Consider the following 13571-nt stretch of genomic DNA (forward strand, 5'->3'; position numbering starts at 1 on the left):
TGCAACTTGCTGGCAGATTTCCTGTTACCTGATTTGAAACTGAATGATCTCACTGATTATGATTAGGACTTGAATAGAAAATAAGGTTTTCTATGTAAATATGGTTTCATTTCTTCCAATGTAAATTTTGCCTATGCTTTCAGTCATCTGTGTTCTGTACTTTTGTTCAAAACCACTTCAAGAGTCATGTGGACATTTGGCTTTGTGGATCTGGACTCAGTTTGTTTCCAAATCAGACATGTTTCCAGGGTTCAGATTTGTGTTGTGAGTTGTTTTGAGGTTCTAGTTTGCACAGTTAGCCTGATGATTGAGTATTTGGAAATGATTTGATCCCTTAATTCTGTTATAATAATTTACTAAATCAACATTTTGTCATTTCCTACAAGGTATTGAGCATATCTATTTTGTTCGTTCTTCTATGAGGTGACTATAATGGGCCACTGTTGCAGCTGATAGCTCTCCATCTGGATGCAACTTCTATAACATGTGAATATGGGAAGATTTCACTTCATCACATCTCACTTCAAGGTGAGAAATCCCGATATGAGGAGGATCAGATGTCCACAATTCAACTTATTGATGGGTCGAATGTATAAAAAAAAAAAAAAAAAAAATTCTTTTTACTCCAGTGGATTTCCTTAGTTATTTGCAAGTGACATGGTCAGGGAACCTCCACTTCTGTTTATGAGTGAAATGCAATATTATTTTTCTTTATTTTGGTTGCATACTCGTACAAAGACCGTCTTGCTGAGCTGAAGGCATTGGGTAGTTCTATCTCATTCTCAGATTTGAGCGCATTATTTTGGTGGGCTCCATAGTTTAGTTGACAAGAGAAAGAAGAATCAAAATGCCCAGATATCAGAAACAATGGTAGGGAGTGGGAAGAGATTGAAACCCATGACATGGTTCCTTGATAGAATGACATAAGATATTGCTTTTATCTTCAAGCGATGTGGTTGATCACTTCTCAAGCATTGATCTGTTTACTTGGAGCCAGACAAAAAGTGTGGAATTGTAGTATTTTGAGGAGAGGACAGTGGGGAGAGAGTTGGGTGGATGGGAGTAAAAAGCCATGTGATGATTAGAAAATGAGATCAATCCCTTGTCAAGTACCCCATTTTTCTTGCCAAAGGGAGACACAAGAAGCCAAAGTGATCAGGGCAAGCTGAAAGTAACCCATTTTTTCTTGCCAAAGGGAGAAACAGGAGCCACTTTGCCATTTTTTCTTGCTTTTGCTCAGAACATTTGGACTGCCCATGCATTTCTGTAAGGTGCGCCCTCTTCCCACTACAGAGAAGGATGGATTCTCCAATCTCATACTGACCAGAATTCATGCAGTGTTTCTCCTTTGCAATGAACAGGGTCCCAGATGTTGTCCAAGATGAAGTACCGACCTGGCTGCTGAGTGCAGTACTCGCCTTTTTTTCCCCCAATCATTGCTGGACCTCCTGCATCCACACGGCGGTCAAGGGGCTGTATTCATTTCCACCAATTGGATGCACTTAGGATCGTAAGTCAAACCCAGACACATTTGTAATCCTGTTGTCTCTCTGCTTGGGGTAGACGAGTCAACTCGAGTTCGGGTTGACTTCTCGTCAACCTCTGTTGACCCATTTGATTTTTAAACCAGACAAGGTTCGATTTCCATCTATAGAATATTTTAGTATTTTGTTTGGATAATGTATTAAGGTTTTTTATGAAATATTGTCTACGCTGTACAAATGATAATATTTTCCAAGCATTTGGTTGGGTCTTAAATAACATCCCTGGAAAAAATACGCTTATGTTGAAATTTAGTAGCCTTCCAAATTAGTAAATGGCGGGTCTCTCCCTCACACTCTCTCTCTCTCTCTCTCTCTCTCTCTCTCTCTCTCTCTCTCTCTCTCTCTCTAAGTTGAATAATTGATTGATAGTTTTGCATTTAGTAGACGTGACCGAATTTAAGTCGAATGAAGTAGGCAATCTAAAGGGGGCGTAAGGGGAAAAAGGAGACAGAGAGAGAGCGATTAGAGAGAGAGAGATGGAGAGAGAAGGGGGGTGTGTGTGACTATGAGTGTCTCATATTTCTCCTCTTTCGTATAAATGCATTCCCACGCCTTTTGGCAAGGTTTCATTTCTGCAAACACTCTCCCACATCACACCCGCGATTGCCGGGGTTCGGTCCCTTCTCCCATTTCCCGCCGTCGGATCGAATCTCGTCGCCGCTTCTGGGCTGCTGATCGCTCCTTCGCTACTTCCGATTTTGATGAAATCTCGACTTGCTGCTGAATTCTAGGGTTTCTCTTTTCCGCTGCCGTCTGTTCGAGTCGGCTTCTAGGTGTTGCGGTCTCAGTTCTCCGGGAAGGTTCGCGTTTGGCGTTTCGATTCACAGATCTGACGCTTTTTTAGGGTTGCAGACTCCAATTGCGCCTATCAAGATGTTTTGGCGTATGGCTGGATTGTCCACGGCTTCGCCGGTAAGTTGCTCGAATGGTTGTATTTGGATGCGTGTTTTTGCTGAATTGTCGTCTCTGGTGTCGGAGGGTGGCGTTGGAAAGCGACCTCTTGGTGGAATTCGGATGTATTAATCTTGTGCCGTCGTTTCTTAGTGCTGTTCTCTAGTCCACGAGATTTCTCTTTAGCTGAGGAAACTGTTAATCTGATCGGTGGACTCTTTGAATCATATTGATCTGGGATATTTGGCGTTTTGGTCTAGATTTTCCGAGAATGGGAGCTTGAGAGTTATTCGCTAGATTATCTAGTTCCCCGGGGAGCTGAAATATGAACTATAGGGATCGAGCATTTCGAGGATGTTAATATTCCGGTGGTAATATGTCGGGTTCTTTTTTTGTGTTCTGGATGTCAGTTTGGAATGAAACAGTGTGAATTTGTTTTCGTAATGTTATCTTCTTCCATAAATACAAGTCGTATATAAGGGGTGGATTTCTAGTTAGAAATGACAGAAGTAAGTTGGCCAGTAAGAGGGAGAAAGCGCCGCAGCAGATAAGTAGATCTTTGCCCCACATCAAGCAGAATATTCGGTTGGAGAAAAATTGCAAGGATGTCAATTGATAGCATAGAAAATCTGTCTCTGCAGTGACAAGGCTCAAGGAGGATTTCCGCTTGAGAGTTTTCATTAATCTAGGAAGAAACTAGTTCCTGTAAATAAGTGGAGGCTTTTAAAGATTTACCTTTACTAATAAAAAAGGGAATTGCTTGAGGTGAAGTTAGCTTCTGTTGCTGTTTTCTTTAAAGAACTAATAGACAAAACGTGGTGTGCTGACTTTGTCCAACTCAAATCCATGGGTTCTTATGGGTCCTTCGAACTTAGGAAGGAAGAAAAGCTTTGGTCTTAAATATCTTCATTTCGATTAAGAGGTTGGAATAGTAAAATGCTTCCTCAATTAAAGGATGGTTACGTCTAGGATCTTGGAGTGTTAAGTTTTGTAGTGTCATTATGAACTATTTAAATATGTAATTCAAAAGAACAGCTGCTAGAATTATGGAGTCGAAGGGGAGAACGAAAATCTTTTAGCAGATGTTACTCTTAGTGTTTCCTGTGTTAAAGAGATGAGATCTGATGGCCAGGTAGTTGGGATGGAATAGTTTTCTCTCCATTGAGTCTGACAGAAATTTCATTGTTTTCTGGTGATTGGAAATGTTATAGTTTTTAATTCAGAAGGATTCACACTTGCAGCTTGAGGTCCAGAAGTAGCATTTTGGTTTGATTTATTGTGGTTTGGACCTTGTATTCAACTTGGCTCGTCAGTGACTGAAACATGAAATAGATACTACAAGTGAACAGTGTATAATTGGGCTTTTGGAACTACTTAAAGAAATATACGTGGAGTTTTCAAATCGCAATTACTATTCTTCATTTAGCTGTCATTATTTCCCTCATTTTCTTTATGGTTTCATTAGGAATCAATGAAAGAAATATATGTTGGACTTTTCAAATCGCATTATTACTCCTTGTTTAGTTGTCCTTATTTCCCTCTTCTGTTTATGGTTTCATTAGCCAACTGAATCTTTTGACTCTTGCCTTTTTATTGTTTCACATTTTGCTTGTTTAATTCAGGTGGAGTCTATTTTGGACAAGGACAACTATACATTAGAAGAGCTTTTGGATGAGGATGAAATCATTCAAGAATGCAAAGCTCTCAATGGCCGTCTTATCAATTTGTAATGTTCTCTTATCTCTTTGATTATGCCTGTGGATGCTATTTTTGTTTGTTTAGACAATTTGTGTTGGGTGTATTATTGTGCTACACTTTAGCTGCGACTGAATGGTTCTGGCCATGCTGTATGATTGATGAATCTTACGTAACATTGCCTGCATGCATGTTCTCATTTCTTTCTTCTGCATCTTTCTCTTGCTTGCAGTTTGAGAGAAAGAGCTCAGGTGGAACAACTACTTCAGTACATTGTTGAAGAAGCCCCAGAGGATGCTGAAAAGAAGCGTACATTCAAGTATTTTGCTATGATTCACTTGATAATATTTTTATTATGCAATTTAACTTTACGTAAAGCTTAATATCTTATCATTTACCATTCAGATTCCCATTCATTGCCTGTGAAATCTTTACCTGTGAAGTTGATATCATTCTGAAGACCTTAGTGGAGGATGAGGAGGTGAGCTAAGTTGTATATTTTTTTATTTTTTGCTGGCTATGCATTCAAAATTTTAAACCATTAAATTGTTTGAAGGCTCATTTTTTACCTTGTCTTTCTTCACTGTCTTGCCAGTTGATGAGTTTGTTGTTCTCATTCTTAAAACCTGAACACTCACACGGTACTTTGTTGGCTGGGTACTTCAGTAAGGTATAGTGATCTTTGTTTCATGATTTTCAGTGTTTGATGGGATCTTGTCTTTCTGATATTTTTTGTTTCTTCCTTTAGGTTGTCATATGCCTGATGTTACGCAAAACACTCCCATTCATGAATTTTGTTCAAGTAAGTGCAAAATTTTGAAGTTTGGTTATTTGGAGGGTGTAAAACTACTCTCTTCTATTTTGTTTTTCCATTTGGTGATAATCATCAAAGATTGCATTCAAAAAAAGAGTCAAAGACTAATTAGGCACTTGTTTTCTTAGAATGATATTTGTGATAGTACTGTCACGAAGTTTTCTCACAAAAAAAAAAAATAGTATTATCATGAATAGTTCAAGCCTCATTTAGGTTTAACTGACTGCTTGCAAGGATGTTAGAAAGAGTTGGTTCTTCAAGGGCTAATTTGTTGTGTTTTAGGAAAAGATACGAGATATTCTGGCACTTAGCCTTTTTTTCAGTTCTCTTTGATCTATATAACTGAAAAGGAAGAGCCACAGATTGAGACCTTGTTTTACAATTCACTTTCCTACTCATTTCAGTTCCTTTTCATTCTGAAGCAGTTTCACTTTTGTAGTTGTTTGGGACCATGTTTGCTAGCATATAAAATACTCTAAGAATAAAAAACAACTAGAATCATGGACATAAGATGAACCTAAGAGAATTTATTTGCGTAGCATATTTTTTAGAAAACCGGCATATCCAGTCATGCTGTTCTTGCCAGTGGAACATTACAGAGAATTATGAATAAAATGGACGTTTGCCATCCTATTCATTGATTACATGCTTTTTACCTCCCAATAGTTGACTGTGTTTTGGCGGGCCAGCCAGTAGTTGTTATGAGTTGGGTAATACATAAATGACTGATGGTGCAAGTGAATAAAAATTATCCCGAATTTGATTTTGTAACTTTTAACAGATTTATGTGGTAGTTATATTTCTCATTATTTTGGCCCAGATTGTGCCAATTGATGTTGTGACTGCTAATAGCTATCTCTTATCATGCTTGGTTCATGTGGACTTGTACTTTAATGTGGCAACTTGTGCTTTAGACCTTGCGTGGTTTTTTTTCAAGATCCTTGTTTTGATTGCTTCTTATTTAGATTATTCAAGATTTGATGTATTCTGTTTCAGCATAGAATAACTAAATATGAATAATTGAACTCTTTCTATTTTCTTTCTGAACAGCATTCTTTCTGGTTGTTATTTCACAATTTATTTGTTTTTGTATGTTTTTCTTGTCCTTTTGCTTTTCCAGGCACATCAAGAAATATTTCACCAGCTAGTTGATCTGATTGGAATAACTTCAATTATGGAGGTTAGTGTAACTGAGCTACATATATGCACTTGCTCTGGTCCAGTCCCTGGTAATTTTTTTTTTGAAATGCCAGTCCCTGGTAAATTAACCAGCTGTCACTTGCTTTAGGACTCTTGTGTATGATATAAATTGCCCAATTTTAATTCGACAAAGATGAGCCCTGAGATTATTCAAATCTGCTTCTTTTAGTTCCCGTTCAAAGACCAATATTATCACTTAGGGAAAAAATCTGGTAATGTTAATATCTTCACAGGACTAGTGAGGGCCAATATATGGACAACTTAACAAGGAGTGGTCTCATAAGTGGTTCTTGCTACCAACTGAGTTTCTCATGAGACAGAAAGTAAGAAGTAACTGGTTGGCATTGGGTGACAGTGAAAGATGTTCACCTTGTATGGTTCTCCTTAGCATGTGCTTGTCCTGCTCCTTTGCTAGAGTGAGAGCAAGGATAAACTACGGCTGCCTTTTTTCCTTCCCTGATTTTCTTCTTTTGTGTTCCTGATCAGGGCAGCATACTTCGAAGTTAGTTTGTTTCTAGATTTCTTTACCTATGTGTACATGTTGGCAGTGTTAGTGTGATTAATCATCCAAAACAAACGTGTTATTTGACTAAAACTGCAATCTTAGGAAAAAAAGAAAGAAAAGAAAAGATGTTTGACTAAATGCGACCGGATAGAAATTATTATGAGACAGAAATTATTGGAGCACTCGAGCCTAACAATCTCTTCTTCTCTTTGTTATGCCCTCGAACCATGTCTTTTGTTGAATTTACATAATCTGGATTATGTTATAAAGCTTATTCAAGGAATCTACTAATTTAATCTGAATCATCTGCATAAGGCATGCTAGTGCATGAAACAGTGTAGTCCAGATTGAGGAGGACCCAAAAATTTTGCCCAAAAAAAGTAAGACTCAAGTGAGCCCTGAACTTAGAAATTCTAGTGCAGCAGGAGTTTCTTTGCTTTTCTAGTTTGAGAAGAATTCTTATTGGTAATTATGTGCCCAAAGTTTAGTTAAAGGGTAAGTCACTTTTAGTTAAAGGGTCTTTTCAAAAGCTTATATATTCACAAATCAGAAAACAAATTTGACTGGGTGTTGAGCTGGTTATCAAATAAAAAGGTTTGTCTTATGGTGTCATGTAATTTGATTTATTCTTTCATTTCTGGTACCCTAGGTTTGGAGTGGATCTTAATACAACATCCTTTTCATTTTTTAATGCATCTTAATCTTGCACTTTTTTTAGGTTTTGATACGTCTCATTGGTGCCGATGAACATATGTATTCCAACTATTTAGATGCAATGCAGTGGTTAGAGGAAACAAATGTCCTTGAGATGATTGTGGACAAGTTTAGTTCATCGGTTAGTGTACAAACTGAAACTCTGTTTCTTTTTTCCCCCCTATTAATTAGCACCATTTCTCCTTTTCCTTACTATAGCTTTTGTTTACTAATTTTTTAGGATAAACTATTATTGCATGGTTATTAACAGGCCAGCTTGTGTTTTTAAATGAGACAGGATTCTCCTGAAGTCCATGCTAATGCTGCAGAAACTCTCTGTGCTATAACTCGATATGCTCCTTCAGGGCTTGCAGCTAAAATTGCCAGCCCGAGGTATACTTTCAATTTTCATCTATTTCATGTTTGAACTGGATTTTCACCTTAAGTACATTTTGGTACTAATGAAGTTTTATTTTTTGTTTTGTTTTCAATTTGCAGCTTTGTCGGAAGATTATTTCGCCATGCCTTGGAAGAGTCAAGACCAAAGTCTGTTTTGGTTCACTCACTGTCTATATGCATATCACTGTTAGACCCAAAGAGATCATCAACAATCCCTTATCACCAATTCAGAGGTCAGCAGACTCTTGGACCAGCAATTACTGCTAGTCCAGAGACGGTGGAGGGCATGCTTGGGAGCATTGGTATGTTATTGGTTTCTTTGTTTGGTTTTCACTTGCATGGATTTAGTGGAAAGAGGTACTCTCAACTTTCTCAGATTTATTTTGAAGGGAAGGGAAGTAAAATATAGTTTCCTTGCCCCAGATGTTTTCTTATTTGTTGTTCAGCTTGCTAACCTCATTTTACACTGCAACTTCTTACCGTGTGACGGATTTTTTAGGGCTTATTTGTACTTTTGTATCATCTTGCTTGTCTAAACTCCATTTTGGCTGTTGTTTACCTGGTTTACCATATTATAATTTTTATTAATATTGTATTTATCGTTAATCTTTTTTAGTGCAAGATGAAGTATTTACTTGATGTCCTGTGGCAGGTGAATTGCTCAAGCTTTTGGACGTTTCTTCTTCAGACAGCATGTTACAGACCACGTATGGAAAGCTACAACCTCCTCTTGGCAAACATCGATTAAAGGTATTTGATGGTTCAGAGTGCTATAAACAGTTCTGTTGAAAAGAAATAGTTAATTAGAGTGAGACATTGATGAATGTTGACGGATTATGTCTTATAATTTTTTGGGATAGTTTTAATGGTAGAGTGAACTTAATTTGATTATAGTTTTGAAATGGTTCTCTTCAGATTGTGGAGTTTTTCTCTGTCTTACTGACTGTTGGTAGTGAAGCTGCTGAAAAGGAAGTGATCCAGCAGGGGGCCATCAAAAGAATTCTAGATATGTTTTTTGAGTAAGTTGGCATTTACTGCTATGGATCTTCTTTTGTTTCAGGCTATGTGCTTCCAAAATCTTACCAGTTGATACTTGTGATTAACTAGGTATCCATACAATAATTTTCTCCATCACCATGTTGAGAACATTATTGTGTCGTGTTTGGAGAGCAAGAAGTCTTTACTTATTGATCATCTTCTCCAAGACTGTGATATTGTTGGCAGAATTCTTGAAACGGAAAGGAATTCTACATTGTCAACTGATTCAAACAAGGTAATGTCTCCTGTACTTTTCATTGTCATCAAGTAATCCATAGATTTATTTTGGTTTCCTGCCAGCTCTTTTTCTATGATATGTCCAGAATTTGACATCTAAGCTTGTAAATATTTCTTCTTTTTCAGCCTGCAGTACCTGCTGAAGGAAAATCGCCACCAAGAATTGGAAACATTGGACATTTGACTCGGATATCTAATAAGCTCATTCAGTTGGGTAACAATAACAGCCAAGTACAGCAATATTTGCAGGTTTTTATCAAATCACCTTGCTATTTACTCTGTGCAAATGTGAAATGGCTGTACCTAAGTATTGTAGTAATCGTTTTGACATCTTTTAGTGTTGAGTAGTTAATTTATTAGTCAAACTGTGGCATGGCTTCAGAGGTGATAAAAAAACTAGGAATTTGCAATCATTTAACCAACATTTTCTTTCTATACAAATATGATTACCGAAGTGATTGTATTATGTGTTTATGTTTTACAGGATAATAGTGAATGGCATGATTGGTATTCAAATGTCCTAGTTAAACGCAATGCAGTTGAAAATGTGTATCAATGGGCGTGTGGGTAGGTTTCTACTTGTTTATTTTCAATGATTTGATTGATTTTTCTGGTAATCTCTTTCAAAGTTATATTAATTCCTGTCAATCATTGGCATGATCCATGCTTATAGGCTTGGATTGCTTCATGGTATTTTGAGCATTCACTGGTTCAGTTTATGTCAGAAAATTTCTTTTGCCTACACATTTTATGTCACAAATTTCTTTTGTCTAACTTATTCATGATAGTTTCTGTCATTAAAAAAAAAAAGCATGTTTCTCCAGTTCTGGAGCTTCTTATGGGGAAGTTTGTCGTTATCAATTTAATATTTAAAATAAATAAATGCTGGTTAAATCTGAAAGTATATTATCTCTATTATTATGACTAACAGTTATGATATGCATTGGGAAATCTTTGAGGAGATTTTAGAGATTACCTCATTATTTTCTTGTATTTGGTCTCACATTCCGAGATCTGCAAATTCGGCAGCAGATGTGCTTGCTAAGCAGGGAGCTTCCCTTCAACATCTTGTTGTTAGGGATCTGCTCCCTCTTCCTTTGTAAATTTCCGCTTTGTTAATACAATACATCTTTATCAAAAAAAAAAAACAGTTATGATATGCATATATAAGACCGTAGAACTATCCCATACTTGATCTTGTAAGCATGTGGGTCTTTAGGTATTTCATGCAGTTGTGTCAGGTTTAGTACACTTTTTTATTGTTGGTTGATGCAGCGTACTATTATGGTTGATCTTTACCCTTAATGAACTTTTCTCTGTGGGAATAAGAAGCTTATGTTGCTTTGTCAAATTCTGCATATTACATTTTGCAGGCGACCAACTGCATTGCAGGATCGAACAAGGGATAGTGACGATGAGGACTTCCGCGACAGAGATTATGATGTGGCAGCACTGGCAAGCAACCTTAGCCAAGCATTTCATTATGGAATTTACAACAACGATGACATTGAAGACGTGGTAGAATCTTTTGACAAATCAACCATTTCTCTACTTGGTTTGACAAACAGCTTCACTTTGTTTTGGTGATTAATCTATATATATATATATATTTGAAAAGCAGTGGTTAATATTTTATCTATGTCCAAACTCTTAGGAGATAAAAAAATGCTAATTGCCCATGAGGCTAGTTCTGTTCTGTATAACTTTTAATGTTTCATCTCTTCTTTTTGTTCTTCTTATTCTTTCTTTCTTTTTCTTTTCTTTTTTTTCCTGGCTTTAACCATTTTCATACTATGCTTTTTCTTGCCCCGTGGCTTATGATCATTTTCCTGGCTTTTAGTTTTCCATGACATTTAGTTCATGATGCTTAAATCTGATTATCAACTAATGTTACTGTACATGTCTCTTTTTGTACTGGTAGATTTTGATTATATTAGAAATGCTGAAATATTACTATTTTGGTGGTGCTTCTTCTAACTACTTCCATAGATCTGTTGGAGATGTGTACGACAAGTATTGGGTTTTAAGATAAAGAAATCTCAATACTATAGAGCATTTTTTGAAGTGTGCAGTATCATTAGAGAGCTTAATCTTTATTTTCTGACTCAATGATGGCATATTCATTGATCAAGGTTTCGTGTTTTGTTCAACTTGCAGGCACATGGATCACTTGAGCGGGATGATGAGGTATGACTCATGTGTAGTCATACAGTTAGATAAACAAGAGCAGTATATTTTGTTTGTGTGAGATTGGATTTAATATCAGAAAGATTTATACATGCAATGTCTAACTGAATTGAACAATGCCCTTATACGGTGTTTTTTTACAGGATGTATATTTCGACGACGAATCTGCTGAAGTTGTTATATCTTCTCTGCGTCTTGGTGATGACCAGGAAAGGTAGGTTGCAAAAATCTCATTATTGGATCCCCTTTCTCCAATTATTAATCATCTATCGACAGCTTTTGTTTTTTATTCACGCATTATAACAAGAAGTTTTAGTCTTGAGATAACATTGCCATCAACCTATGTGAAATAGCATTACCATCCACCTAGTAGCTTTGTATGAAACAATCACTGCATACGTGCATATTTTTAACTTCATTGCTGACCTTGTCTGATGCTTTTTCAGCGGGTCTCTATTTACGAACTCCAATTGGTTTGCTTTTGGAGATGATAGGGCTGCAAATGAGAGTTTGGGTGATTCGCTCTCCCCTTCTCCAAGCACAGAGCAGGCTGCTATAACAGGTAGTAGTGGTGATGATGATGAGGTAATTGTTGGTGGAGAAGATGAACTAGTTGACACAGCAACATCTTCACAAGGGGAGCGATCTTTGAATCCAAATGAACTCTCTGAAAATGGTTTGACTGGAGACTCAAAAGAAGACACAAGTCTACCTCTTAATCCCAACGATGCTGATAAACCACTTGAATGGGTTGAGTGGAGAGAGACCTTGCATGCTGTGGAGTCACCATCTGCTATTCCAAATGGTGAGGTTGAAGTAGATTCTAAAGGTCTACCAGGTAGTGAAGCTGACGTTAGTTCGGCTGAACCTTCTGTGTCAACCTGTGATGTAGTGAATGGGGACAACGCAGATGTTGGAGGTTCAGACGCAAACCCTGATTCAAAACCACAGCTCTTGGAATCAACCGATGGTAAGAATCCAACAAGTGATTCATCGGCTTCAACAACTGAGGCTGTTCAATGTGGTGAGGGAACTACAGAGCCCGAGACTTCTAATAATGGTGATGAAAATGCCTAGGGTGAAAGCAGATACTGTAATTAGTTCTTGAGGTGGCTCATAATCAATCGGCATCAATTGGCCCATGATCAATCAGCATCATGCAGCCATCATGGAGAGTGGCGGGTATCAGGTCGGCCAGTGTAACTGATCCTTGTACATCTTTAGAGGAAGTGGCTCTGTTTGGAAGCTAAAATATTCTTTCTCCGTCCCTGGCTTGGCATTGTAAAGAAAGACAGAAAAGAGCTAAGTGTTGAAGAAGCAGAAAGAGCGGGTTCCGTCTCCTCTGTCATTTGATGTTATCTGCCAGCCTTTTGGTCGGTGATTTTACAGTTTCAGACTAAAGACGGTCATCGTTTTTACCTTTTAATGCGCCATAAAGTGGGTCATTTGTCCTGCTCTCTTCTTTCTACACTGTCGGACATCTTTGAATGCACTGATATGTTTCACACGGTTTATTTGTTTTGCCACATGAAAATTATAACCTTCACTTCACTGCAGAAAATAATTTTGAACTGTGATGTTGACTTGACTTGGTTCAACTGCATTGTACTTTTCTTCGTTATTTGCTACTAGCGTTTGGTCACTGGGGCCATGATTGTTGCTTACCATGTCAAATCTTTCTTAATTGCCGTAACTATCGATTTGGAATATTCATGGTCACTCCTCCACAGTCATCCTGTGTTGTGATTATTTTCTCGCATTTGAAACGTTGTTGCCTGTTGCCCTCTACCAATTATACTTAAAAACATGTGTTTTAAAGTGTAACTTTTTTTATACAATAACATAACTTGAATCTCAAGTCTTAAATCTGATCCAATCTATATATTAATGATTCAAATAGTTGGTAATCCTTTCTTGTCCCATTCTCCAAATCTAAGGGCCTGTTAGGAACCCACAAAAAAAGATAAAAAAAAAAAAAGGAAAAGGAAAAGGAAGAGAAAAGTATATTTTTTTGTTGTATCATAGAGAAAAAATAAAATTAATCTTAGTTAATATTTTTTTCTCAAAAAATAATGGAATTTGAGAAAAAAGAAAAAGAAATAGAAACCTGAGAGAAATTTTTAATCATCAAACAAGGGTAATATTATTAAGTTTATTTTCTTTTTCATTTTTTACGTGTAATCAAACAAGGGTAATTATATTTCTCTTCCATTTTCTATTTTATTTTTCATGGGCATCCTAACGATAGAAAATATTTTTTTAAAATAAATTAAATAAGTATGTTCATGGTCGAATTTATTCAATCGAGTTTAACCAGACTTAGTCATCTTGGTAAAATTCAGTAATATTGCATTTACTTATATAATTT

The 13571-nt window shown here is 36.9% G+C and overlaps 1 protein-coding gene across 1 annotated transcript; it reads left to right on the forward strand.

The window, feature by feature from the left end:
* Positions 1-1948: 1948 nt before the first annotated feature.
* Positions 1949-12864, forward strand: LOC137952970 (uncharacterized). Its single transcript, XM_068800114.1, has 19 exons — positions 1949-2456; positions 4058-4161; positions 4363-4449; positions 4536-4611; positions 4726-4800; positions 4879-4932; positions 6065-6124; positions 7368-7484; positions 7641-7735; positions 7841-8043; positions 8394-8491; positions 8657-8760; positions 8849-9014; positions 9143-9265; positions 9501-9583; positions 10390-10534; positions 11174-11203; positions 11347-11417; positions 11650-12864. The coding sequence occupies exons 1-19, from the start codon at positions 2418-2420 to the stop codon at positions 12278-12280; spliced, it is 2361 nt and encodes a 786-aa protein (XP_068656215.1). The 5' UTR covers positions 1949-2417; the 3' UTR covers positions 12281-12864.
* The last annotated feature ends 707 nt before the right edge of the window (positions 12865-13571 follow it).

This window comes from Aristolochia californica, unplaced genomic scaffold (genome assembly GCF_029961685.1).
Source record: "Aristolochia californica isolate CCGP_79_NKW_82.1479 unplaced genomic scaffold, dmAriCali1.0.hap1 SCAF_16, whole genome shotgun sequence".
NCBI classification, from domain to species: Eukaryota; Viridiplantae; Streptophyta; class Magnoliopsida; order Piperales; family Aristolochiaceae; genus Aristolochia; species Aristolochia californica.

What these genes read in the sequence shown, in the direction of transcription:
- LOC137952970 (XM_068800114.1), top strand. Translation starts at nt 2,418, where the DNA reads ATGTTTTGGCGTATGGCTGGATTGTCCACGGCTTCGCCG. An exon ending in GATTGTCCACGGCTTCGCCG is followed by an intron (nt 2,457 to 4,057) that starts GTAAGTTGCTCG and finishes TGTTTAATTCAG; the next exon opens with GTGGAGTCTATTTTGGACAA. An exon ending in GAATAACTTCAATTATGGAG is followed by an intron (nt 6,125 to 7,367) that starts GTTAGTGTAACT and finishes CACTTTTTTTAG; the next exon opens with GTTTTGATACGTCTCATTGG.